The 27,859-nt window shown below is 33.3% G+C and overlaps 1 protein-coding gene across 6 annotated transcripts; it reads left to right on the forward strand.

Annotated features, from left to right (window-relative positions):
- Positions 1 to 1,720: 1,720 nt before the first annotated feature.
- c2h14orf28 (chromosome 2 C14orf28 homolog) lies at positions 1,721 to 27,657 on the forward strand. Of its 6 annotated transcripts, XM_069916344.1 has the most exons (7): positions 1,888 to 1,969; positions 22,312 to 22,431; positions 23,576 to 24,100; positions 24,922 to 25,011; positions 25,515 to 25,583; positions 26,238 to 26,372; positions 27,203 to 27,657. In XM_069916344.1, exons 3-7 carry the CDS (start codon positions 23,700 to 23,702, stop codon positions 27,408 to 27,410), a joined length of 903 nt encoding a protein of 300 aa, XP_069772445.1. In that variant the 5' UTR covers positions 1,888 to 1,969; positions 22,312 to 22,431; positions 23,576 to 23,699; the 3' UTR covers positions 27,411 to 27,657. The 6 variants fall into 6 exon arrangements, with proteins under 6 accessions (XP_069772446.1, XP_069772441.1, XP_069772443.1 ...); XM_069916345.1 differs by lacking the exons at positions 1,888 to 1,969; positions 22,312 to 22,431 and adding an exon at positions 1,721 to 1,845; XM_069916340.1 differs by lacking the exon at positions 22,312 to 22,431 and having other exon boundaries at positions 1,852 to 1,969.
- Positions 27,658 to 27,859: the final 202 nt, after the last annotated feature.

The following is a 27,859-nucleotide window of genomic DNA, read 5'->3' on the forward strand; positions in this document are numbered from 1 at the left end:
CTTACACTAACTGCTACTGTGAACTATGGTATTATCTCTTTCTGTAATTTAACGTCCACTGTTGTAGTTGGCGCATCTTAGTACTGTGTATCCAGTTTTGGAAAGAATTTAATTGTAGGTTTGCTTCGAAGCACACCAATACGTTTCTTCAATACCATTCTTGGCTCAATGTACATCCGCTGGAGCCGAAGTCGTGTATTACACAGGTTAGGAGTAAAACGGGAAAGTCTGCGGACACCGTGGATAAACTCAGCAGGTCAAACTGTATCCCTTATGTAACAAAGATAAAGATATACTGTATAACCAGTGTTTTGGGCTTGAGCCTTTCATCATTATAGATCTTCCATGACTTTTCCTTTTGAGTTCTTATATTCTAACTCACAAGCAGCGCATTACCCAGCTCTCCTTAACAAATAGGTTTCTAAAAATAAATATGTTATTATCTACATTCATTGATTCAGTAATTCACTCTGTTTGCTTTCAGTGGTTCCCAACCTTTAATACATAAATACTACTTTAAGTATTCCCTATGCCATAAGTGATCTGTGATTAATAGGGGATTGCTTAAGGTGGTATGTGGGTTGTCAGAAATAAAACTTCTCACACATGAGTCTCTTTAAAACTGATGACACGACAAGCTTTATTTATAAGTCTGCAGAGTTGGACTCAACTGGCTTCTCACCAGTTAAGCCCCGATACATACAGTGCATTGATTTTTATACCCTTGTTGTTTGCCCTTCCCCTACTTATTAATACTGTTTTAATTGGTTAGTATTGCAAAAGCATTCTAAGTACAACTGCATTTTTAATTATCACGTTCGTTACGTACGCTGCGAACTCTACATACACTAAATTCTGTTTCTCACCCTTCTTTCCAATCTTTTGTCTCCTGCATGTCTCTCACTATGACCATGGAAAGATATGTTTAAAAAAACATATCCAGCTGAACCTTTTGTCCTTGGCTGCTAGTAAGCTCCCTGTCCGTTCTGGCTTCCCTTTTTATGATTAATCATCACATTTTAACTTAAGCCATTTTAACCTAAATTCTCTATATCTACATTCATTGATTCAGTAATTCACTCTGTTTGCTTTCAGTGGTTCCCAACCTTTAATACATAAATACTACTTTAAGTATTCCCTATGCCATAAGTGATCTGTGATTAATAGGGGATTGCTTAAGGTGGTATGTGGGTGGAAAGGAAAAGTTTGAAAACCACTGTTTTAATCATTCCAAATTGATTCGTTATGTGCACGGTTTCATAACTCCAATGACATTTTTTCCTCAAGAAAAATATTTCAGTAACAATTGGGTCAAGAGCAGTGATTCTCAACCTTCCCTTCCCACTCACATCCCACCTTCAGCAATCCCTTACTCCCTTAATGTAATCCCTTAATGTAATATTTGATTTGCTAAGTTTAAATGCTAATTCAGCTTGCAGAATCTTCAATATATTTGAGCATTTTAAAAGTTTTACTGTTTAAAACGACCTACTTGGAATAAGCATCCAATGATTAATTTTCTCCTACCATAACTATCGGATAATACCAATTATCAGTTTCAACCAGAACATAAAATTTCAGAGAGAGCCTGACTCATCATCACAGAGCACCGATGGCATAGGGATTACTTGAAGGGGGATGTGAGTGGAAAGTCAAAGGTTGGGCTGACATCAAGGCCATTAAAATCTCCACCTGACGCATTCAAGCAAGGATCATCCATTGACTTCCCTTCCTCGCGCACTGGGCCGCGCCCTGCGCCGGCGCACTAGGGCGCCCCCCACCCTCGAGCTGATGCGCTTGCGCCGGGAAGGGCAGTGACGTAGTACAATAACAAACATCGGGTCGGTGAGTGAGTGGCAGATGGCGGGATGGGTGCGCGCTTGGTGCCTTATGGGGTGATCGTGGAAACCGCAGGCGGTGCTCGCGGCCTGTTGAGGCCGCCGGGGACGGAATGCTGTCAGCGTGGGAAGTAAGCACAAATGGAAGGCCGAATTCTTACGTTCGCGGGCGAATTATTTGTTGGCGAACTTGAAAGGAAGTTTAGTAACAGCAGGAGGTGTGTCGGTGACTGGGCCTCACATCGGCGCGGCTCCGGATAAACGTTTCTTTCCCTTTCGCTAGAGGGCGCTTCGGGTTCTTAAATCTCTCAATCCACCCAACCAGTTGTGGGCTTTCATGTTCTGACCTGTGGGGAAAACTTGGACAGGCTTGTCTTTCAGGCAGGCGAAACCATAGAGTCGAGAAACCTCGAGGGACACGCGTGATTTCTGTCTTAATCCATTGAAATCAAGATGATGAGGAAGGAAAATTATAATTTGCTGTATTTTTATAACCGTGGGTCATGTTTGTTCTGTAACATCTGACATGTTCACAGAATACCTGAGTTATAATTACAGAATATAAACATTAAGACAAACTATTTCAAATAAGGTGTTTATCTGTGATCATTACATGGCAAATAAGAACTTATATTGGAAAATAGTCTTGGACCACAGCTTACATGTCAAATAAGAACTTATTTTAGAAAATAGTCTTGGACCACAGCTTACATGTCAAATAAGAACTTATTTTAGAAAATAGTCTTGGACTACAGCTTACATGTCAAATAAGAACTTATATTGGAAAATAGTCTTGGACCACAGCTTACATGTCAAATAAGAACTTATTTTAGAAAATAGTCTTGGACCACAGCTTACATGTCAAATAAGAACTTATTTTAGAAAATAGTCTTGGACCACAGCTTACATGTCAAATAAGAACTTATTTTAGAAAATAGTCTTGGACTACAGCTTACATGTCAAATAAGAACTTATATTAGAAAATAGTCTTGGACCACAGCTTACATGTCAAATAAGAACTTATTTTAGAAAATAGTCTTGGACTACAGCTTACATGTCAAATAAGAACTTATATTGGAAAATAGTCTTGGACTACAGCTTACATGGGAAATAAGAACTTATTTTAGAAAATAGTCTTGGACTACAGCTTACATGTCAAATAAGAACTTATATTGGAAAATAGTCTTGGACCACAGCTTACATGTCAAATAAGAACTTATTTTAGAAACTAGTCTTGGACCACAGCTTACATGTCAAATAAGAACTTATATTGGAAAATAGTCTTGGACTACAGCTTACATGGGAAATAAGAACTTATTTTAGAAAATAGTCTTGGACTACAGCTTACATGTCAAATAAGAACTTATATTGGAAAATAGTCTTGGACCACAGCTTACATGTCAAATAAGAACTTATTTTAGAAAATAGTCTTGGACTACAGCTTACATGGTAAATAAGAACTTATTTTAGAAAATAGTCTTGGACTACAGCTTACATGTCAAATAAGAACTTATATTAGAAAATAGTCTTGGACCACAGCTTACATGTCAAAGAAGAACTTATTTTAGAAAATAGTCTTGGACCACAGCTTACATGTCAAATAAGAACTTATATTGGAAAATAGTCTTGGACTACAGCTTACATGGGAAATAAGAACTTATTTTAGAAAATAGTCTTGGACGACAGCTTACATGTCAAATAAGAACTTATATTGGAAAATAGTCTTGGACCACAGCTTACATGTCAAATAAGAACTTATTTTGGAAAATAGTCTTGGACCACAGCTTACATGTCAAATAAGAACTTATTTTAGAAAATAGTCTTGGACTACAGCTTACATGGCAAATAAGAACTTATTTTGGAAAATAGTCTTGGACCACAGCTTACATGTCAAATAAGAACTTATTTTAGAAAATAGTCTTGGACTACAGCTTACATGTCAAATAAGAACTTATATTGGAAAATAGTCTTGGACCACAGCTTACATGTCAAATAAGAACTTATTTTAGAAAATAGTCTTGGACTACAGCTTACATGGGAAATAAGAACTTATTTTAGAAAATAGTCTTGGACTACAGCTTACATGTCAAATAAGAACTTATATTGGAAAATAGTCTTGGACCACAGCTTACATGTCAAATAAGAACTTATTTTAGAAAATAGTCTTGGACTACAGCTTACATGGCAAATAAGAACTTATTTTGGAAAATAGTCTTGGACCACAGCTTACATGTCAAATAAGAACTTATTTTAGAAAATAGTTTTGGACTACAGCTTACATGTCAAATAAGAACTTATATTGGAAAATAGTCTTGGACCACAGCTTACATGTCAAATAAGAACTTACTTTAGAAAATAGTCTTGGACTACAGCTTACATGGGAAATAAGAACTTATTTTAGAAAATAGTCTTGGACTACAGCTTACATGTCAAATAAGAACTTATATTGGAAAATAGTCTTGGACCACAGCTTACATGTCAAATAAGAACTTATTTTAGAAAATAGTCTTGGACTACAGCTTACATGGGAAATAAGAACTTATTTTAGAAAATAGTCTTAGACTACAGCTTACATGTCAAATAAGAACTTATATTGGAAAATAGTCTTGGACCACAGCTTACATGTGAAATAAGAACTTATTTTAGAAAATAGTCTTGGACCACAGCTTACATGTCAAATAAGAACTTATATTGGAAAATAGTCTTGGACTACAGCTTACATGGGAAATAAGAACTTATTTTAGAAAATAGTCTTGGACTACAGCTTACATGTCAAATAAGAACTTATATTGGAAAATAGTCTTGGACCACAGCTTACATGTCAAATAAGAACTTATTTTGGAAAATAGTCTTGGACCACAGCTTACATGGGAAATAAGAACTTATTTTAGAAAATAGTCTTGGACTACAGCATACATGTCAAATAAGAACTTATATTGGAAAATAGTCTTGGACCACAGCTTACATGTCAAATAAGAACTTATTTTGGAAAATAGTCTTGGACCACAGCTTACATGTCAAATAAGAACTTATTTTAGAAAATAGTCTTGGACTACAGCTTACATGGCAAATAAGAACTTATTTTGGAAAATAGTCTTGGACCACAGCTTACATGTCAAATAAGAACTTATTTTAGAAAATAGTCTTGGACTACACCTTACATGTCAAATAAGAACTTATTTTGGAAAATAGTCTTGGACCACAGCTTACATGTCAAATAAGAACTTATTTTAGAAAATAGTCTTGGACTACAGCTTACATGTCAAATAAGAACTTATTTTGGAAAATAGTCTTGGACTACAGCTTACATGTCAAATAAGAACTTATTTTGGAAAATAGTCTTGGACTACAGCTTACATGTCAAATAAGAACTTATTTTGGAAAATAGTCTTGGACCACAGCTTACATGTCAAATAAGAACTTATTTTACAAAATAGTCTTGGCCTACAGCTTACATGGCAAATAAGAACTTATTTTGGAAAATAGTCTTGGACCACAGCTTACATGTCAAATAAGAACTTATTTTAGAAAATAGTCTTGGACTACAGCTTACATGGCAAATAAGAACTTATTTTGGAAAATAGTCTTGGACCACAGCTTACATGTCAAATAAGAACTTATTTTAGAAAATAGTCTTGGACTACACCTTACATGTCAAATAAGAACTTATTTTGGAATATAGTCTTGGACCACAGCTTACATGTCAAATAAGAACTTATTTTAGAAAATAGTCTTGGACTACAGCTTACATGTCAAATAAGAACATATTTTGGAAAATAGTCTTGGACTACAGCTTACATGTCAAATAAGAACTTATTTTGGAAAATAGTCTTGGACTACAGCTTACATGTCAAATAAGAACTTATTTTGGAAAATAGTCTTGGACCACAGCTTACATGTCAAATAAGAACTTATTTTAGAAAATAGTCTTGGACTACAGCTTACATGGCAAATAAGAACTTATTTTGGAAAATAGTCTTGGACCACAGCTTACATGTCAAATAAGAACTTATTTTAGAAAATAGTCTTGGACTACACCTTACATGTCAAATAAGAACTTATTTTGGAAAATAGTCTTGGACCACAGCTTACATGTCAAATAAGAACTTATTTTAGAAAATAGTCTTGGACTACAGCTTACATGTCAAATAAGAACTTATTTTGGAAAATAGTCTTGGACTACAGCTTACATGTCAAATAAGAACTTATTTTGGAAAATAGTCTTGGACTACAGCTTACATGTCAAATAAGAACTTATTTTGGAAAATAGTCTTGGACTACAGCTTACATGTCAAATAAGAACTTATTTTGGAAAATAGTCTTGGACTACAGCTTACATGTCAAATAAGAACTTATTTTGGAAAATAGTCTTGGACACAGCTTACATGTCAAATAAGAACTTATTTTAGAAAATAGTCTTGGACTACAGCTTACATGTCAAATAAGAACTTATTTTAGAAAATAGTCGGACTACAGCTTACATGTCAAATAAGAACTTATTTTGGAAAATAGTCTTGGACCACAGCTTACATGTCAAATAAGAACTTATTTTGGAAAATAGTCTTGGACTACAGCTTACATGGGAAATAAGAACTTATTTTAGAAAATAGTCTTGGACTACAGCTTACATGTCAAATAAGAACTTATATTGGAAAATAGTCTTGGACCACAGTTTACATGGCAAATAAGAACTTCTATTGGAAAATAGTCTTGGACTACAGCTTACATGTCAAATAAGAACTTATTTTAGAAAATAGTCTTGGACTACAGCTTACATGGCAAATAAGAACTTATATTGGAAAATAGTCTTGGACTACAGCTTACATGGCAAATAAGAACTTATTTTGGAAAATAGTCTTGGACCACAGTTTACATGTCAAATAAGAACTTATATTGGAAAATAGTCTTGGACTACAGCTTACATGGCAAATAAGAACTTATTTTGGAAAATAGTCTTGGACCACAGCTTACATGTCAAATAAGAACTTATTTTAGAAAATAGTCTTGGACTACAGCTTACATGTCAAATAAGAACTTATTTTGGAAAATAGTCTTGGACTACAGCTTACATGTCAAATAAGAACTTATTTTGGAAAATAGTCTTAGACTACAGCTTACATGTCAAATAAGAACTTATTTTAGAAAATAGTCTTGGACTACAGCTTACATGGCAAATAAGAACTTATATTGGAAAATAGTCTTGGACTACAGCTTACAAGGCAAATAAGAACTTATTTTGGAAAATAGTCTTGGACTAATTGCTTGCATGTCAAATAAGAACTTATATTGGAAAATAGTCTTGGACTGCAGCTTACATGGCAAATAAGAACTTATTTTGGAAAATAGTCTTGGACCACAGCTTACATGTCAAATAAGAACTTATTTTGGAAAATAGTCTTGGACTAACAGCTTGCATGTCAAATAAGAACTTATATTGGAAAATAGTCTTGGACCACAGCTTACATGTCAAATAAGAACTTATATTGGAAAATAGTCTTGGACTACAGCTTACATGGCAAATAAGAAGTTATTTTGGAAAATAGTCTTGGACTACAGCTTACATGTCAAATAAGAACTTATTTTGGAAAATAGTCTTGGACTACAGCTTACATGGCAAATAAGAACTTATTTTGGAAAATAGTCTTGGACTACAGCTTACATGGCAAATAAGAACATTTTGGAAAATAGTCTTGGACTAACAGCTTGCATGTCAAATAAGAACTTATATTGGAAAATAGTCTTGGACTACAGCTTATATGTCAAATAAGAACTTATTTTAGAAAATAGTCTTGGACTACAGCTTACATGTCAAATAATAACTTATATTGGAAAATAGTCTTGGACTACAGCTTACATGTCAAATAAGAACATATTGGAAAATAGTCTTGGACCACAGCTTACATGTCAAATAAGAACATTTTAGAAAATAGTCTTGGACCACAGCCTACATGTCAAATAAGAACTTATATTGGAAAATAGTCTTGGACCACAGCTTACATAGCAAATAAGAACTTATTTTAGAAAATAGTCTTGGACTGCAGCTTACATGGCAAATAAGAACTTATTTTGGAAAATAGTCTTGGACTACAGCTTACATGGGAAATAAGAACTTATTTTAGAAAATAGTCTTGGACTACAGCTTACATGTCAAATAAGAACTTATATTGGAAAATAGTCTTGGACCACAGCTTACATGTCAAATAAGAACTTATTTTGGAAAATAGTCTTGGACTACAGCTTACATGGGAAATAAGAACTTATTTTAGAAAATAGTCTTGGACTACAGCTTACATGTCAAATAAGAACTTATATTGGAAAATAGTCTTGGACCACAGTTTACATGGCAAATAAGAACTTCTATTGGAAAATAGTCTTGGACTACAGCTTACATGTCAAATAAGAACTTATTTTAGAAAATAGTCTTGGACTACAGCTTACATGTCAAATAAGAACTTATTTTGGAAAATAGTCTTGGACTAACAGCTTGCATGTCAAATAAGAACTTATATTGGAAAATAGTCTTGGACCACAGCTTACATGTCAAATAAGAACTTATATTGGAAAATAGTCTTGGACTACAGCTTACATGGCAAATAAGAAGTTATTTTGGAAAATAGTCTTGGACTACAGCTTACATGTCAAATAAGAACTTATTTTGGAAAATAGTCTTGGACTACAGCTTACATGGCAAATAAGAACTTATTTTGGAAAATAGTCTTGGACTAACAGCTTACATGTCAAATAAGAACTTATATTGGAAAATAGTCTTGGACCACAGTTTACATGGCAAATAAGAACTTCTATTGGAAAATAGTCTTGGACTACAGCTTACATGTCAAATAAGAACTTATTTTAGAAAATAGTCTTGGACTACAGCTTACATGGCAAATAAGAACTTATATTGGAAAATAGTCTTGGACTACAGCTTACATGGCAAATAAGAACTTATTTTGGAAAATAGTCTTGGACCACAGTTTACATGTCAAATAAGAACTTATATTGGAAAATAGTCTTGGACTACAGCTTACATGGCAAATAAGAACTTATTTTGGAAAATAGTCTTGGACCACAGCTTACATGTCAAATAAGAACTTATTTTAGAAAATAGTCTTGGACTACAGCTTACATGTCAAATAAGAACTTATTTTGGAAAATAGTCTTGGACCACAGCTTACATGTCAAATAAGAACTTATTTTAGAAAATAGTCTTGGACTACAGCTTACATGTCAAATAAGAACTTATTTTGGAAAATAGTCTTGGACTACAGCTTACATGTCAAATAAGAACTTATTTTGGAAAATAGTCTTAGACTACAGCTTTCATGTCAAATAAGAACTTATTTTAGAAAATAGTCTTGGACTACAGCTTACATGGCAAATAAGAACTTATATTGGAAAATAGTCTTGGACTACAGCTTACAAGGCAAATAAGAACTTATTTTGGAAAATAGTCTTGGACTAATTGCTTGCATGTCAAATAAGAACTTATATTGGAAAATAGTCTTGGACTGCAGCTTACATGGCAAATAAGAACTTATTTTGGAAAATAGTCTTGGACCACAGCTTACATGTCAAATAAGAACTTATTTTGGAAAATAGTCTTGGACTAACAGCTTGCATGTCAAATAAGAACTTATATTGGAAAATAGTCTTGGACCACAGCTTACATGTCAAATAAGAACTTATATTGGAAAATAGTCTTGGACTACAGCTTACATGGCAAATAAGAAGTTATTTTGGAAAATAGTCTTGGACTACAGCTTACATGTCAAATAAGAACTTATTTTGGAAAATAGTCTTGGACTACAGCTTACATGGCAAATAAGAACTTATTTTGGAAAATAGTCTTGGACTACAGCTTACATGGCAAATAAGAACATTTTGGAAAATAGTCTTGGACTAACAGCTTGCATGTCAAATAAGAACTTATATTGGAAAATAGTCTTGGACTACAGCTTATATGTCAAATAAGAACTTATTTTAGAAAATAGTCTTGGACTACAGCTTACATGTCAAATAATAACTTATATTGGAAAATAGTCTTGGACTACAGCTTACATGTCAAATAAGAACATATTGGAAAATAGTCTTGGACCACAGCTTACATGTCAAATAAGAACATTTTAGAAAATAGTCTTGGACCACAGCCTACATGTCAAATAAGAACTTATATTGGAAAATAGTCTTGGACCACAGCTTACATAGCAAATAAGAACTTATTTTAGAAAATAGTCTTGGACTGCAGCTTACATGGCAAATAAGAACTTATTTTGGAAAATAGTCTTGGACTACAGCTTACATGGGAAATAAGAACTTATTTTAGAAAATAGTCTTGGACTACAGCTTACATGTCAAATAAGAACTTATATTGGAAAATAGTCTTGGACCACAGCTTACATGTCAAATAAGAACTTATTTTGGAAAATAGTCTTGGACTACAGCTTACATGGGAAATAAGAACTTATTTTAGAAAATAGTCTTGGACTACAGCTTACATGTCAAATAAGAACTTATATTGGAAAATAGTCTTGGACCACAGTTTACATGGCAAATAAGAACTTCTATTGGAAAATAGTCTTGGACTACAGCTTACATGTCAAATAAGAACTTATTTTAGAAAATAGTCTTGGACTACAGCTTACATGTCAAATAAGAACTTATTTTGGAAAATAGTCTTGGACTAACAGCTTGCATGTCAAATAAGAACTTATATTGGAAAATAGTCTTGGACCACAGCTTACATGTCAAATAAGAACTTATATTGGAAAATAGTCTTGGACTACAGCTTACATGGCAAATAAGAAGTTATTTTGGAAAATAGTCTTGGACTACAGCTTACATGTCAAATAAGAACTTATTTTGGAAAATAGTCTTGGACTACAGCTTACATGGCAAATAAGAACTTATTTTGGAAAATAGTCTTGGACTAACAGCTTACATGTCAAATAAGAACTTATATTGGAAAATAGTCTTGGACCACAGTTTACATGGCAAATAAGAACTTCTATTGGAAAATAGTCTTGGACTACAGCTTACATGTCAAATAAGAACTTATTTTAGAAAATAGTCTTGGACTACAGCTTACATGGCAAATAAGAACTTATATTGGAAAATAGTCTTGGACTACAGCTTACATGGCAAATAAGAACTTATTTTGGAAAATAGTCTTGGACCACAGTTTACATGTCAAATAAGAACTTATATTGGAAAATAGTCTTGGACTACAGCTTACATGGCAAATAAGAACTTATTTTGGAAAATAGTCTTGGACCACAGCTTACATGTCAAATAAGAACTTATTTTAGAAAATAGTCTTGGACTACAGCTTACATGTCAAATAAGAACTTATTTTGGAAAATAGTCTTGGACCACAGCTTACATGTCAAATAAGAACTTATTTTAGAAAATAGTCTTGGACTACAGCTTACATGTCAAATAAGAACTTATTTTGGAAAATAGTCTTGGACTACAGCTTACATGTCAAATAAGAACTTATTTTAGAAAATAGTCTTGGACTACAGCTTACATGGCAAATAAGAACTTATATTGGAAAATAGTCTTGGACTACAGCTTACAAGGCAAATAAGAACTTATTTTGGAAAATAGTCTTGGACTAATTGCTTGCATGTCAAATAAGAACTTATATTGGAAAATAGTCTTGGACTGCAGCTTACATGGCAAATAAGAACTTATTTTGGAAAATAGTCTTGGACCACAGCTTACATGTCAAATAAGAACTTATTTTGGAAAATAGTCTTGGACTAACAGCTTGCATGTCAAATAAGAACTTATATTGGAAAATAGTCTTGGACCACAGCTTACATGTCAAATAAGAACTTATATTGGAAAATAGTCTTGGACTACAGCTTACATGGCAAATAAGAAGTTATTTTGGAAAATAGTCTTGGACTACAGCTTACATGTCAAATAAGAACTTATATTGGAAAATAGTCTTGGACCACAGTTTACATGGCAAATAAGAACTTATTTTGGAAAATAGTCTTGGACTACAGCTTACATGGGAAATAAGAACTTATTTTAGAAAATAGTCTTGGACCACAGCTTACATGGCAAATAAGAACTTATTTTGGAAAATAGTCTTGGACTACAGCTTACATGGGAAATAAGAACTTATTTTAGAAAATAGTCTTGGACTACAGTTTACATGTCAAATAAGAACTTATATTGGAAAATAGTCTTGGTCCACAGTTTACATGGCAAATAAGAACTTATTTTTGAAAATAGTCTTGGACTACAGCTTACATGGCAAATAAGAACTTATTTTGGAAAATAGTCTTGGACTACAACTTACATGGCAAATAAGAACTTATTTTGGAAAATAGTCTTGGACCACAGCTTACATGTCAAATAAGAACTTGGACTACAGCTTACATGTCAAATAAGAACTTATATTGGAAAATAGTCTTGGACCACAGCTTACATGTCAAATAAGAACTTATTTTAGAAAATAGTCTTGGACTACAGCTTACATGGGAAATAAGAACTTATTTTAGAAAATAGTCTTGGACTACAGCTTACATGTCAAATAAGAACTTATATTGGAAAATAGTCTTGGACCACAGCTTACATGTCAAATAAGAACTTATTTTAGAAAATAGTCTTGGACCACAGCTTTCATGTCAAATAAGAACTTATATTGGAAAATAGTCTTGGACTACAGCTTACATGGGAAATAAGAACTTATTTTAGAAAATAGTCTTGGACTACAGCATACATGTCAAATAAGAACTTATATTGGAAAATAGTCTTGGACCACAGCTTACATGTCAAATAAGAACTTATTTTGGAAAATAGTCTTGGACCACAGCTTACATGTCAAATAAGAACTTATTTTAGAAAATAGTCTTGGACTACAGCTTACATGGCAAATAAGAACTTATTTTGGAAAATAGTCTTGGACCACAGCTTACATGTCAAATAAGAACTTATTTTAGAAAATAGTCTTGGACTACAGCTTACATGTCAAATAAGAACTTATTTTGGAAAATAGTCTTGGACCACAGCTTACATGTCAAATAAGAACTTATTTTAGAAAATAGTCTTGGACTACAGCTTACATGTCAAATAAGAACTTATTTTGGAAAATAGTCTTGGACTACAGCTTACATGTCAAATAAGAACTTATTTTGGAAAATAGTCTTGGACTACAGCTTACATGTCAAATAAGAACTTATTTTGGAAAATAGTCTTGGACCACAGCTTACATGTCAAATAAGAACTTATTTTAGAAAATAGTCTTGGCCTACAGCTTACATGGCAAATAAGAACTTATTTTGGAAAATAGTCTTGGACCACAGCTTACATGTCAAATAAGAACTTATTTTAGAAAATAGTCTTGGACTACAGCTTACATGGCAAATAAGAACTTATTTTGGAAAATAGTCTTGGACCACAGCTTACATGTCAAATAAGAACTTATTTTAGAAAATAGTCTTGGACTACACCTTACATGTCAAATAAGAACTTATTTTGGAATATAGTCTTGGACCACAGCTTACATGTCAAATAAGAACTTATTTTAGAAAATAGTCTTGGACTACAGCTTACATGTCAAATAAGAACATATTTTGGAAAATAGTCTTGGACTACAGCTTACATGTCAAATAAGAACTTATTTTGGAAAATAGTCTTGGACTACAGCTTACATGTCAAATAAGAACTTATTTTGGAAAATAGTCTTGGACCACAGCTTACATGTCAAATAAGAACTTATTTTAGAAAATAGTCTTGGACTACAGCTTACATGTCAAATAAGAACTTATTTTGGAAAATAGTCTTGGACTACAGCTTACATGTCAAATAAGAACTTATTTTGGAAAATAGTCTTGGACTACAGCTTACATGTCAAATAAGAACTTATTTTGGAAAATAGTCTTGGACACAGCTTACATGTCAAATAAGAACTTATTTTAGAAAATAGTCTTGGACTACAGCTTACATGTCAAATAAGAACTTATTTTAGAAAATAGTCGGACTACAGCTTACATGTCAAATAAGAACTTATTTTGGAAAATAGTCTTGGACCACAGCTTACATGTCAAATAAGAACTTATTTTGGAAAATAGTCTTGGACTACAGCTTACATGGGAAATAAGAACTTATTTTAGAAAATAGTCTTGGACTACAGCTTACATGTCAAATAAGAACTTATATTGGAAAATAGTCTTGGACCACAGTTTACATGGCAAATAAGAACTTCTATTGGAAAATAGTCTTGGACTACAGCTTACATGTCAAATAAGAACTTATTTTAGAAAATAGTCTTGGACTACAGCTTACATGGCAAATAAGAACTTATATTGGAAAATAGTCTTGGACTACAGCTTACATGGCAAATAAGAACTTATTTTGGAAAATAGTCTTGGACCACAGTTTACATGTCAAATAAGAACTTATATTGGAAAATAGTCTTGGACTACAGCTTACATGGCAAATAAGAACTTATTTTGGAAAATAGTCTTGGACCACAGCTTACATGTCAAATAAGAACTTATTTTAGAAAATAGTCTTGGAGTACAGCTTACATGTCAAATAAGAACTTATTTTGGAAAATAGTCTTGGACCACAGCTGACATGTCAAATAAGAACTTATTTTGGAAAATAGTCTTGGACTACAGCTTACATGGGAAATAAGAACTTATTTTAGAAAATAGTCTTGGAACACAGCTTACATGGCAAATAAGAACTTATTTTGGAAAATAGTCTTGGACTACAGCTTACATGGGAAATAAGAACTTATTTTAGAAAATAGTCTTGGACTATAGTTTACATGTCAAATAAGTACTTATATTGGAAAATAGTCTTGGTCCACAGTTTACATGGCAAATAAGAACTTATTTTTGAAAATAGTCTTGGACTACAGCTTACATGGCAAATAAGAACTTATTTTGGAAAATAGTCTTGGACTACAACTTACATGGCAAATAAGAACTTATTTTGGAAAATAGTCTTGGACCACAGCTTACATGTCAAATAAGAACTTGGACTACAGCTTACATGTCAAATAAGAACTTATATTGGAAAATAGTCTTGGACCACAGCTTACATGTCAAATAAGAACTTATTTTAGAAAATAGTCTTGGACTACAGCTTACATGGGAAATAAGAACTTATTTTAGAAAATAGTCTTGGACTACAGCTTACATGTCAAATAAGAACTTATATTGGAAAATAGTCTTGGACCACAGCTTACATGTCAAATAAGAACTTATTTTAGAAAATAGTCTTGGACCACAGCTTTCATGTCAAATAAGAACTTATATTGGAAAATAGTCTTGGACTACAGCTTACATGGGAAATAAGAACTTATTTTAGAAAATAGTCTTGGACTACAGCATACATGTCAAATAAGAACTTATATTGGAAAATAGTCTTGGACCACAGCTTACATGTCAAATAAGAACTTATTTTGGAAAATAGTCTTGGACCACAGCTTACATGTCAAATAAGAACTTATTTTAGAAAATAGTCTTGGACTACAGCTTACATGGCAAATAAGAACTTATTTTGGAAAATAGTCTTGGACCACAGCTTACATGTCAAATAAGAACTTATTTTAGAAAATAGTCTTGGACTACAGCTTACATGTCAAATAAGAACTTATTTTGGAAAATAGTCTTGGACCACAGCTTACATGTCAAATAAGAACTTATTTTAGAAAATAGTCTTGGACTACAGCTTACATGTCAAATAAGAACTTATTTTGGAAAATAGTCTTGGACTACAGCTTACATGTCAAATAAGAACTTATTTTGGAAAATAGTCTTGGACTACAGCTTACATGTCAAATAAGAACTTATTTTGGAAAATAGTCTTGGACCACAGCTTACATGTCAAATAAGAACTTATTTTAGAAAATAGTCTTGGCCTACAGCTTACATGGCAAATAAGAACTTATTTTGGAAAATAGTCTTGGACCACAGCTTACATGTCAAATAAGAACTTATTTTAGAAAATAGTCTTGGACTACAGCTTACATGGCAAATAAGAACTTATTTTGGAAAATAGTCTTGGACCACAGCTTACATGTCAAATAAGAACTTATTTTAGAAAATAGTCTTGGACTACACCTTACATGTCAAATAAGAACTTATTTTGGAATATAGTCTTGGACCACAGCTTACATGTCAAATAAGAACTTATTTTAGAAAATAGTCTTGGACTACAGCTTACATGTCAAATAAGAACATATTTTGGAAAATAGTCTTGGACTACAGCTTACATGTCAAATAAGAACTTATTTTGGAAAATAGTCTTGGACTACAGCTTACATGTCAAATAAGAACTTATTTTGGAAAATAGTCTTGGACCACAGCTTACATGTCAAATAAGAACTTATTTTAGAAAATAGTCTTGGACTACAGCTTACATGTCAAATAAGAACTTATTTTGGAAAATAGTCTTGGACTACAGCTTACATGTCAAATAAGAACTTATTTTGGAAAATAGTCTTGGACTACAGCTTACATGTCAAATAAGAACTTATTTTGGAAAATAGTCTTGGACACAGCTTACATGTCAAATAAGAACTTATTTTAGAAAATAGTCTTGGACTACAGCTTACATGTCAAATAAGAACTTATTTTAGAAAATAGTCGGACTACAGCTTACATGTCAAATAAGAACTTATTTTGGAAAATAGTCTTGGACCACAGCTTACATGTCAAATAAGAACTTATTTTGGAAAATAGTCTTGGACTACAGCTTACATGGGAAATAAGAACTTATTTTAGAAAATAGTCTTGGACTACAGCTTACATGTCAAATAAGAACTTATATTGGAAAATAGTCTTGGACCACAGTTTACATGGCAAATAAGAACTTCTATTGGAAAATAGTCTTGGACTACAGCTTACATGTCAAATAAGAACTTATTTTAGAAAATAGTCTTGGACTACAGCTTACATGGCAAATAAGAACTTATATTGGAAAATAGTCTTGGACTACAGCTTACATGGCAAATAAGAACTTATTTTGGAAAATAGTCTTGGACCACAGTTTACATGTCAAATAAGAACTTATATTGGAAAATAGTCTTGGACTACAGCTTACATGGCAAATAAGAACTTATTTTGGAAAATAGTCTTGGACCACAGCTTACATGTCAAATAAGAACTTATTTTAGAAAATAGTCTTGGACTACAGCTTACATGTCAAATAAGAACTTATTTTGGAAAATAGTCTTGGACCACAGCTGACATGTCAAATAAGAACTTATTTTAGAAAATAGTCTTGGACTACAGCTTACATGTCAAATAAGAACTTATTTTGGAAAATAGTCTTAGACTACAGCTTACATGTCAAATAAGAACTTATTTTAGAAAATAGTCTTGGACTACAGCTTACATGGCAAATAAGAACTTATATTGGAAAATAGTCTTGGACTACAGCTTACAAGGCAAATAAGAACTTATTTTGGAAAATAGTCTTGGACTAATTGCTTGCATGTCAAATAAGAACTTATATTGGAAAATAGTCTTGGACTGCAGCTTACATGGCAAATAAGAACTTATTTTGGAAAATAGTCTTGGACCACAGCTTACATGTCAAATAAGAACTTATTTTGGAAAATAGTCTTGGACTAACAGCTTGCATGTCAAATAAGAACTTATATTGGAAAATAGTCTTGGACCACAGCTTACATGTCAAATAAGAACTTATATTGGAAAATAGTCTTGGACTACAGCTTACATGGCAAATAAGAAGTTATTTTGGAAAATAGTCTTGGACTACAGCTTACATGTCAAATAAGAACTTATTTTGGAAAATAGTCTTGGACTACAGCTTACATGGCAAATAAGAACTTATTTTGGAAAATAGTCTTGGACTACAGCTTACATGGCAAATAAGAACATTTTGGAAAATAGTCTTGGACTAACAGCTTGCATGTCAAATAAGAACTTATATTGGAAAATAGTCTTTGACTACAGCTTATATGTCAAATAAGAACTTATTTTAGAAAATAGTCTTGGACTACAGCTTACATGTCAAATAATAACTTATATTGGAAAATAGTCTTGGACTACAGCTTACATGTCAAATAAGAACATATTGGAAAATAGTCTTGGACCACAGCTTACATGTCAAATAAGAACATTTTAGAAAATAGTCTTGGACCACAGCCTACATGTCAAATAAGAACTTATTTTGGAAAATAGTCTTGGACTACAGCTTACATGTCAAATAAGAACTTATTTTGGAAAATAGTCTTGGACTACAGCTTACATGTCAAATAAGAACTTATTTTGGAAAATAGTCTTGGACTACAGCTTACATGTCAAATAAGAACTTATTTTGGAAAATAGTCTTGGACACAGCTTACATGTCAAATAAGAACTTATTTTAGAAAATAGTCTTGGACTACAGCTTACATGTCAAATAAGAACTTATTTTAGAAAATAGTCGGACTACAGCTTACATGTCAAATAAGAACTTATTTTGGAAAATAGTCTTGGACCACAGCTTACATGTCAAATAAGAACTTATTTTGGAAAATAGTCTTGGACTACAGCTTACATGGGAAATAAGAACTTATTTTAGAAAATAGTCTTGGACTACAGCTTACATGTCAAATAAGAACTTATATTGGAAAATAGTCTTGGACCACAGTTTACATGGCAAATAAGAACTTCTTTTGGAAAATAGTCTTGGACTACAGCTTACATGTCAAATAAGAACTTATTTTAGAAAATAGTCTTGGACTACAGCTTACATGGCAAATAAGAACTTATATTGGAAAATAGTCTTGGACTACAGCTTACATGGCAAATAAGAACTTATTTTGGAAAATAGTCTTGGACCACAGTTTACATGTCAAATAAGAACTTATATTGGAAAATAGTCTTGGACTACAGCTTACATGGCAAATAAGAACTTATTTTGGAAAATAGTCTTGGACCACAGCTTACATGTCAAATAAGAACTTATTTTAGAAAATAGTCTTGGACTACAGCTTACATGTCAAATAAGAACTTATTTTGGAAAATAGTCTTGGACCACAGCTTACATGTCAAATAAGAACTTATTTTAGAAAATAGTCTTGGACTACAGCTTACATGTCAAATAAGAACTTATTTTGGAAAATAGTCTTAGACTACAGCTTACATGTCAAATAAGAACTTATTTTAGAAAATAGTCTTGGACTACAGCTTACATGGCAAATAAGAACTTATATTGGAAAATAGTCTTGGACTACAGCTTACAAGGCAAATAAGAACTTATTTTGGAAAATAGTCTTGGACTAATTGCTTGCATGTCAAATAAGAACTTATATTGGAAAATAGTCTTGGACTGCAGCTTACATGGCAAATAAGAACTTATTTTGGAAAATAGTCTTGGACCACAGCTTACATGTCAAATAAGAACTTATTTTGGAAAATAGTCTTGGACTAACAGCTTGCATGTCAAATAAGAACTTATATTGGAAAATAGTTTTGGACCACAGCTTACATGTCAAATAAGAACATATTGGAAAATAGTCTTGGACTACAGCTTACATGGCAAATAAGAAGTTATTTTGGAAAATAGTCTTGGACTACAGCTTACATGTCAAATAAGAACTTATTTTGGAAAATAGTCTTGGACTACAGCTTACATGGCAAATAAGAACTTATTTTGGAAAATAGTCTTGGACTACAGCTTACATGGCAAATAAGAACATTTTGGAAAATAGTCTTGGACTAACAGCTTGCATGTCAAATAAGAACTTATATTGGAAAATAGTCTTGGACTACAGCTTGTATGTCAAATAAGAACTTATTTTAGAAAATAGTCTTGGACTACAGCTTACATGTCAAATAATAACTTATATTGGAAAATAGTCTTGGACTACAGCTTACATGTCAAATAAGAACATATTGGAAAATAGTCTTGGACCACAGCTTACATGTCAAATAAGAACATTTTAGAAAATAGTCTTGGACCACAGCCTACATGTCAAATAAGAACTTATATTGGAAAATAGTCTTGGACCACAGCTTACATAGCAAATAAGAACTTATTTTAGAAAATAGTCTTGGACTGCAGCTTACATGGCAAATAAGAACTTATTTTGGAAAATAGTCTTGGACTACAGCTTACATGGGAAATAAGAACTTATTTTAGAAAATAGTCTTGGACTACAGCTTACATGTCAAATAAGAACTTATATTGGAAAATAGTCTTGGACCACAGTTTACATGGCAAATAAGAACTTATTTTGGAAAATAGTCTTGGACTACAGCTTACATGGGAAATAAGAACTTATTTTAGAAAATAGTCTTGGACCACAGCTTACATGGCAAATAAGAACTTATTTTGGAAAATAGTCTTGGACTACAGCTTACATGGGAAATAAGAACTTATTTTAGAAAATAGTCTTGGACTACAGTTTACATGTCAAATAAGAACTTATATTGGAAAATAGTCTTGGTCCACAGTTTACATGGCAAATAAGAACTTATTTTTGAAAATAGTCTTGGACTACAGCTTACATGGCAAATAAGAACTTATTTTGGAAAATAGTCTTGGACTACAACTTACATGGCAAATAAGAACTTATTTTGGAAAATAGTCTTGGACTATAGCTTACATGGCAAATAATTACTTATTTTGGAAAATAGTCTTGGACATTTAATGGGGATTTGAGGATATCTTTATACCCTGGGTAGTTGAAATGTGGAACAAACTGACAGTTCCTCTCACAACTTCGATAAAATAGTTGGCTGAATGCCTAAAATGCTATGACATAGAATGCTACTGGCCAAATGCTTGAAAATGGAATTAATATTGACAATTTCCTGATGGGCAAAGAATCTGTTTCTTTGCTCTATGATTATTGGCAGAAGTTTGCCAATCAGCATTTTAAACCGTCTTTGTTGTTCAGTAAGACCATACAACCATATAACCATTTATGGAGTGGAAACAGGCCAAGTCGGCCTTTTGATTCCGCACCAGTTCACTAGGACAACTCCACTAGCTCAAACCTTCCGCTCACTGCCACCATGGCTAATTCTCTTTCTAGTCTAAATTCCTGCCAAATTCCATATCACTGAATTCTTTTTGAGTACCAAAATTGATGGATCTTGTGTTGGCTTTGTTACGTCACAGACCAGCAGCAATAGAACTTCACCAAGAGACTTATTGTTTTTCTTTTAAAACAATGTATTTATTAAGAACCACTAAGAATATAACACCTTAATTAACCCCAACTATGCACAAATATACTTATATATGTGTTATTACAAGCCCAAAGGACCCCAAAACCCAGCAGCAATAGACATTCACCACAACAAGTAGTTACTTAAACAAAAGTTGTTTTTAATTATCTTTAAACATGAAAACAGAATCAAACTTTAACTTATCACTATTAACTTAACTAACCCAAATTTAAGAAAAGTTTTTTGGTTCACAGTTCAATCTCACTTCTCGTTCTTGCAAGTTCACTGGTTGCAGGCAATTTTTATACTGTACACAGAATTTAACATGTATAAAGTTCACCAGGTTTTGGTGCTCGAAAGGTAAATGTTTACTGCTCAGGAAGGTTCTTGTAGGTTTGCAGAAAGAGATGTGTAGTTCCAGGATTTCCACAACTGAGGTACAACCATTAGTCACCTCAATGTCTTCCTGATGAAACTTGCCCCATCAGGGTTCTCCAGATGATAACCTCTTTCTTTCAGGCTACTACAGAGTTCCTTTCTGTTCCTCTTATTCCAAGAGAAACATCAGACAGATAGCACTTCCAGCCATCCGCCACTCTGGAGCTTCTGTTCCAGTTCTAACAAGCTTCTCCTGGCTTGTTACAGCTTTCTGTGTAACAGCCCAAGACTCCCTTCTGTGTCTCTCTTTCTCTGAGGCTCAAACTGCTAGGCAGCATGTCCTCTCTCTCACTTGCAAAAAAAAAACCCTGACCTTCTCCAGCAAACAATAGAAGTTCATCTTTTGGTCAATCTGTTGTTTTAGGTAAACAATAACCTCTCAATGACCTTTCTGTGAAGAGGTATTAGGAAACGGCCTGCCTCTTGCTGTGGCTTTTAAAGACAATAGTCCATTCATTCACTTCAATTAACAGCCACATTTGAAATCTCCAAACCATTCTCCATAGTTTCTGTAAAGTCACTGAATATGAATTCTTCAGTATTTCAAATAAGATCTGTTTTAAAGTATGTGTATGTAACTTACTCTAATTTTACCAATTTATCTCCCAAAAACATTCCCAAATATTCCATCACAGTGTGTTATTAATACCCAAACCATTACAGCTTAGGCACAATTCTGGAAAGTCATTCCAAAGTTCAGTCTTAGAAATCCTGTGTTGAAATACAGACTTTTAATCTTATGCCCAGAAGTAATTACAAAGGAGGTGAGAGACACTGAGTGATTGGACTGCAGAAAACCCACGAATCCTTGTCGAGTTTCTTGCTGAAAAATATCCTTTCATATGAACAATTGACACTATTCCCTTTTTCCTGTATAGGGGAATGAAATGAGTGACTTCTACGATGCTTCCAAAACCCAGGCAAGGGTCAGTCAAAATGACCGTCACAGTGGTCATCGTTTGATGCAGAATTCTCCTGCTTCCTTTACCCAGATACAGGTTAATCAAAGTGACTGTTCCTTTGGTCATGGTAGTTCAATAATTCCCCTGACAGGGAGAATCAGCCGAATTGTCCATTCGCACAAAGTCTCTCCACCTCTGAATTCATCAGATGGCTGATGGCCGACCAATAATGAAATCTTGTTTCTTTAAGTGTCCCACTCACATGATTCTCTCATGTTTTCCTGGATAAACAACCATTGTTCTTTGTCTTCCTTCAGAGCATCAAGTTTTGTTTATAGTTTGGTGCCATCCATTCTTACCACAACTGTAAATGTTTGCAGCCTGCATTAACCCTTAAAGTGACAGTCACATTTAATGAAACGTGAACACATAATAGCTTCTAAAAGATTTTGAACTTTTGAGTTACAAATTCTGTTTGTCTTATTCCTAATTACCTTTCATCTTGACATTCTCCTTGGTTTTGAACTCTCCATTAATAGGAAATATACTTTTAGGAAGGTGTCTGACCATCCTTTCACAATTTTGGATGTGTCAATTATATTTTTATTCCACTATATTGCATTAAGTCTATTTCTCCATAAAGGGCCAAATCTAACAACAAATTGGCTCATTGGTTTCTTCTTTGCACACTTGTTACCAAAATCTCATCCCAGAGATCTCATGCAATCCCAGGAAGACCTCTCAGATATTATTGTATCCAGACACTTCTGCAATAAATGCTAAGAGATAAACAAGAAAATCTTCAGTTGCTGGGGTCTAGTGCAGTCCACAAAAGTGGTGGAGTAACTCAGTAGGTCATGCAGTATCCAGCAGAAGCAAAAGGCAGATGGCATTTCAGGCCTGAGCCTTTCATCAAGCATGTTAAAAATCAGGCAAATGTCTGAATAAAAATGTGGGGGGAGAGGGGGAAGGGAGAAGAACAGATTAAAGGTAATAAAGAAAATCTGCAGATGTAAATTTTGTTATCCAACTAGTTAGATTATATAAATCAAATATAACCATAATCCTAACCCCAATCTGATTTAGAATAAAGTACACTTCAGGGTCTATATGGAGAGTGCATCATGAATTGATAACTGAGCAAAAAAAAAATAGTGCTTTAATTTTGCATTGAATAAAATTGCCTAATTCTACCTGTAGTGCTTTGTACATTTTCTGAACACAATGTCTTTAATTCTAGGACTAAAACATTATTTGAAGAGATCCGAGCATCTGTTTCAAATAACTCAAATGAAGATGGATCTTTCTGGAGACCTGTTCTTCCATGGGGTGGAGTATATACCATTAAAGCTGGTAAAAGGGCAATGGCCTGTACTCCATTGTATGTGAGAATAAGACTGAAAAATACTTGCACAATTGATGGATTTTTGATGTTGCTATATGTGATTCTCAGTGAAAATGAGAATTTTCGTAGAGAGTTGTCAACCTATTTGGGAAAGGAATTTGTTCAGCGTTTTCTGTATTTGATGGATTCATACAAATTTACAACTGTGAAGTTGTTGTGGATATGGGATAAAATGGAAAAATGCCAATACAAATCAGAAGTCCATAAGGCCTCATTAGAAATTGACCTCTTTGGAAATGAACATGAAAACTTCACAAAGAACCTGGAGAACCTTATGTCAACTATACAGGAAACATTTTGTTCCAATGGGAGATGCCCAGCACGTATGCAGGAAGACCAACAAAAGACAATTATAATCTAGTAGGTTGGTTTTTATTTCCAATTGGGAAACTTTTTTTTGCAATTTTTTTCAATATTGCTAACTGTATAATATCTTGGATTGAATCCATTAAACTGTAATGGTTCTATGAAATGAGTCACAACAGTCTAAGTCTTGTTCTTGTGTGAGTTCATAAGTCATAAAATCTAATGACATTGATCTTATTTGTTATCAATAGACATGTTTTTTTAAAGTGGGCAGAATAGAATAAACCTCTGGGAACACCATGATTTTTAACTCTTCACAAATTATCACAGTGCTCTACATCCATTTTAATAAATGAAGTTTGTTCTGCAAGAAAATTACTACAATTTTTAAAATTTGCAGCATATGATGCAATTTTCAGGAGGTCTTCTATGGATGACCATCTTTGGATAAACTTGGAAAGAAAGCAGAATATCTCAAAATATTGAGAAAATTTGGCAACATTTTGGACAGAGACCAAGTTAATATTTTCAAATCAATGTAATTTCATCAAGAACTGCAGAGCATTTCCATAATTTTAGATCTCTACTGTCCACTAACACTACCAGGCTAATCATGATTGGAAAGTGTAGGCTATTTCCCTCAGTTCAGAAATTCAAGGAGCTCAAATAAGTCATATAAGAACAACAGGGAGTAGCAGTTTTGAAATAATATTGTAATTAACAGATTACATTGAATTTCTGTGAATTTCTTTGGGAATTTTTTCCTAGTTTGATAAATTTCTTTTCAATTAAACTGATGCCGACACAATGCAAATGTTTTTGCTTGTGATCTGATTTCCAATTCTGAGACTAAGTTATCTTTTTATTTGCTGAAGTCCTTCACAAGATTCTCTCTTGGGTGATGAAATTCAAGCAGCAGTGGATGAATTATTCTGTCCCAGGATTGAGCTCTGCGAAGAACTTGGGTATGTTCACTGACTTACTTCATGTGCTTACAAACTGAAAACAGGCCAGTAATTTGGTTTAATGGTTACCATTGGCTGAGTTAATGTCCATTATAGGAAATCATTTATTATGATGGGAATCTATCTGGAGCTGGGGCACTTTTGAAGTAAAGCAGTGACCAGGCATCCTTGTTAAATGGGAGCTGAATAATAAATGACCAGATGGTGCTGTGTGAACTAATGTCCCATTGTCTTTGCCTGGCTGAACACAGGTCTGGAATTATAAAATACATAAATACTGTAATTTTGTGTTTGATTTTTAAAAAAATCTGTATTCTTTGGTTGAGTGAGCTGGGCTATGTTGCATAGCTACCCTGCTATGTAGTGAGCTGGGCTATGTTGCATAGCTACCCTGCTATGTGGTGGGTTGTCCGATTTTGTTTTAATTTTAGATATAGACCCTGATTGCCACTGAATGTTTTACAGCATGATGTTGTTTCAAAGATTTTCTGTATGTTTTCAAGAATAAGTTCTGGAAGCAGAGTTGGGTGCTTGGAAAGAATACAGCATTCCCTGAAAAGGTGCTTGCTCATGTAGGTGCTAAAATCCTGGAATGATTCATTGTATAGATTATGACTTGGTGCCCTAAAGTTTACATTTTAAAAAAAACCTTTTGAATATTAATTACATGTGTGTCATTTAAAATTCTCATTATGTGTATTTGTATACAATTAAACTAATGTAGGATTAATTTTCTTCTAAAAACTACTCATCATTGATTTTTTTTTATATATACCTGAAAAGCTACAATTAACTTCCTGTCAGAAGATAATGTTTGTGTGCACACTCATTCACTTCTGTTTACAAAAGTAAATATTGATTTCCATTTTGCAATTTGCATATGATACTTTTTTCGATTGATGTCAGCAACATTGTGTTTCTACTTCCTATTTAATAGATTTACCCTTGGTTGTGAAAAATTTAAGTAAGGATGCTCCATAACCTGTGATCATTTTCACATACCAATAGATGAGTTTTAAAGTTCAAATTCATTCACATATACCAAGATGCAGTGAAAGAAGTTTTGCAAGCAATAATGACCTTTTACTTTACAAGGGAACTAAGATGATTTAATATTTCTTTCATCTTGGAAAGGACAGGTTAAAAGACATATCTACGAGTTATGGACTTTGATGTGTTCCATTGGGTATCTGAGTTCTAATGTACGCTACTGCATATTTTTCTAGATGTAATGGACATCGTGAGTTCACGCAGAGAATTTTTTGCCATGATGCTCCACCATTTGTCATCCTAAATATGCAGCAGTGGAAATCTGAGGAATTGGCCTATGTCCCATATAGTTTGGCTGTAGCAGAACACAGGTAGATATTTTTCCAGTGACAATTTGGATAATACTTAATGCTCTTAAACATTTGGTAAAGTACACATTTATGTTGACATAATTCTTTTACATATTTACTCACAAAAACTCTATTTAAAGAACTGTTTGCAAAGATCATTTCTCAAAATAAGAGGTTAATTACCTTTCAAAATTGACTGATTCAATCTTAAAATTAGACCAGTACAACAGTCATTCAACAAGCTATTGGCTAACTGACAACAGATTTAATAGGGTTCAAAGGTAGGGAGAAGGAAGCCAGTGCATTGTACAAAACTGCTGGAGAAACTCTGCAGATCATGCAGGATCCATAGATGACATTTTACGCCCGAGCAGATCATCAGGAGTGCCAAAAATCGGGCAGATGCAGTCGGCACTCCTGATGAAAGGCTCAGGCCTGAAATGTCAAATGCTTTTTATTTCTTATGGATGCTGGGAGACCTGCTGAATTTCTTCAGCACTATTGAGTATTGCAGTAGACTACAAAGTATTTGCAGATTTTCTTGTTTTTCACTGTAGAAAAAAATATAATTGTATTCATTTAATTGTTTAAATAACTTTCTGGTACCACTAAGAGACTTGTACCCTTGATGAAAAATGTTTGATTTCAATTGGTTGTAGACTGAATACTTAGCATTCTGTGTTAACTATTGATAAATAATAACCCTTGGGAGGTTGAAATTAATTTGAACCATACTTTATTGCCCAGAGGGGGAAAAATGAAGCAAACAAGAGAATAGCTTGTAAGTTCCTTTTTAAAGATGTTTAAATGGAATGCTTATTTGAGAAACAAACTCATTTCTTTGATCCTAGATACCTGCTAGAGGGAGCAACATTTTTCAATAAAGAGGAGCATCATTACTCTGCAGCTTTTATGATTGATGGTAACTGGATGCATTATGATGGACTTAGATCTGAGAACTTGGTCTTATTAAATAAACCTCCAGAGTTGCTACTTTTGTCCTCCCTGGTCTATGTTCGTGATCAAGAATTGACTTGTAGTTCATGGACTCAAAAATGAAGCAATTGATATACATGACTACATACTCATTTTTAAAACCACAGGGAGAAAATGAAACCATCGTGGCATCCAAGAAAGATTGGACTGTAAAGTTCTGATTTATTAACTGAAAATGTTGAAGGCATTATCAATTAACTTTAAAACTATGCAAATATGTATAAAAATGTATTTTGGATACTAAATACTGTACTAAATATTTTATACAACTGTATAAAGGAATAAAACTTATTTATGTTATTGAATGATACATGCACACACTATAATCAGATTTCTCTAATGAATATACAACAAAATGTAGAAGCTCTGGGTGAAGTAATATTCTGTAGTGAGGGGTACAGTGAATAAAGCACAACAGCAGTTGTCTTTGAGCTGAGCCAACAGAACTGTTTTATGGAATCTTCACAGGAGTTTAAATAATTACAGTTGGCGCACTATCACAATCACCCGAC

This window comes from Narcine bancroftii, chromosome 2 (assembly GCF_036971445.1).
Source record: "Narcine bancroftii isolate sNarBan1 chromosome 2, sNarBan1.hap1, whole genome shotgun sequence".
Taxonomy (NCBI): Eukaryota; Metazoa; Chordata; class Chondrichthyes; order Torpediniformes; family Narcinidae; genus Narcine; species Narcine bancroftii.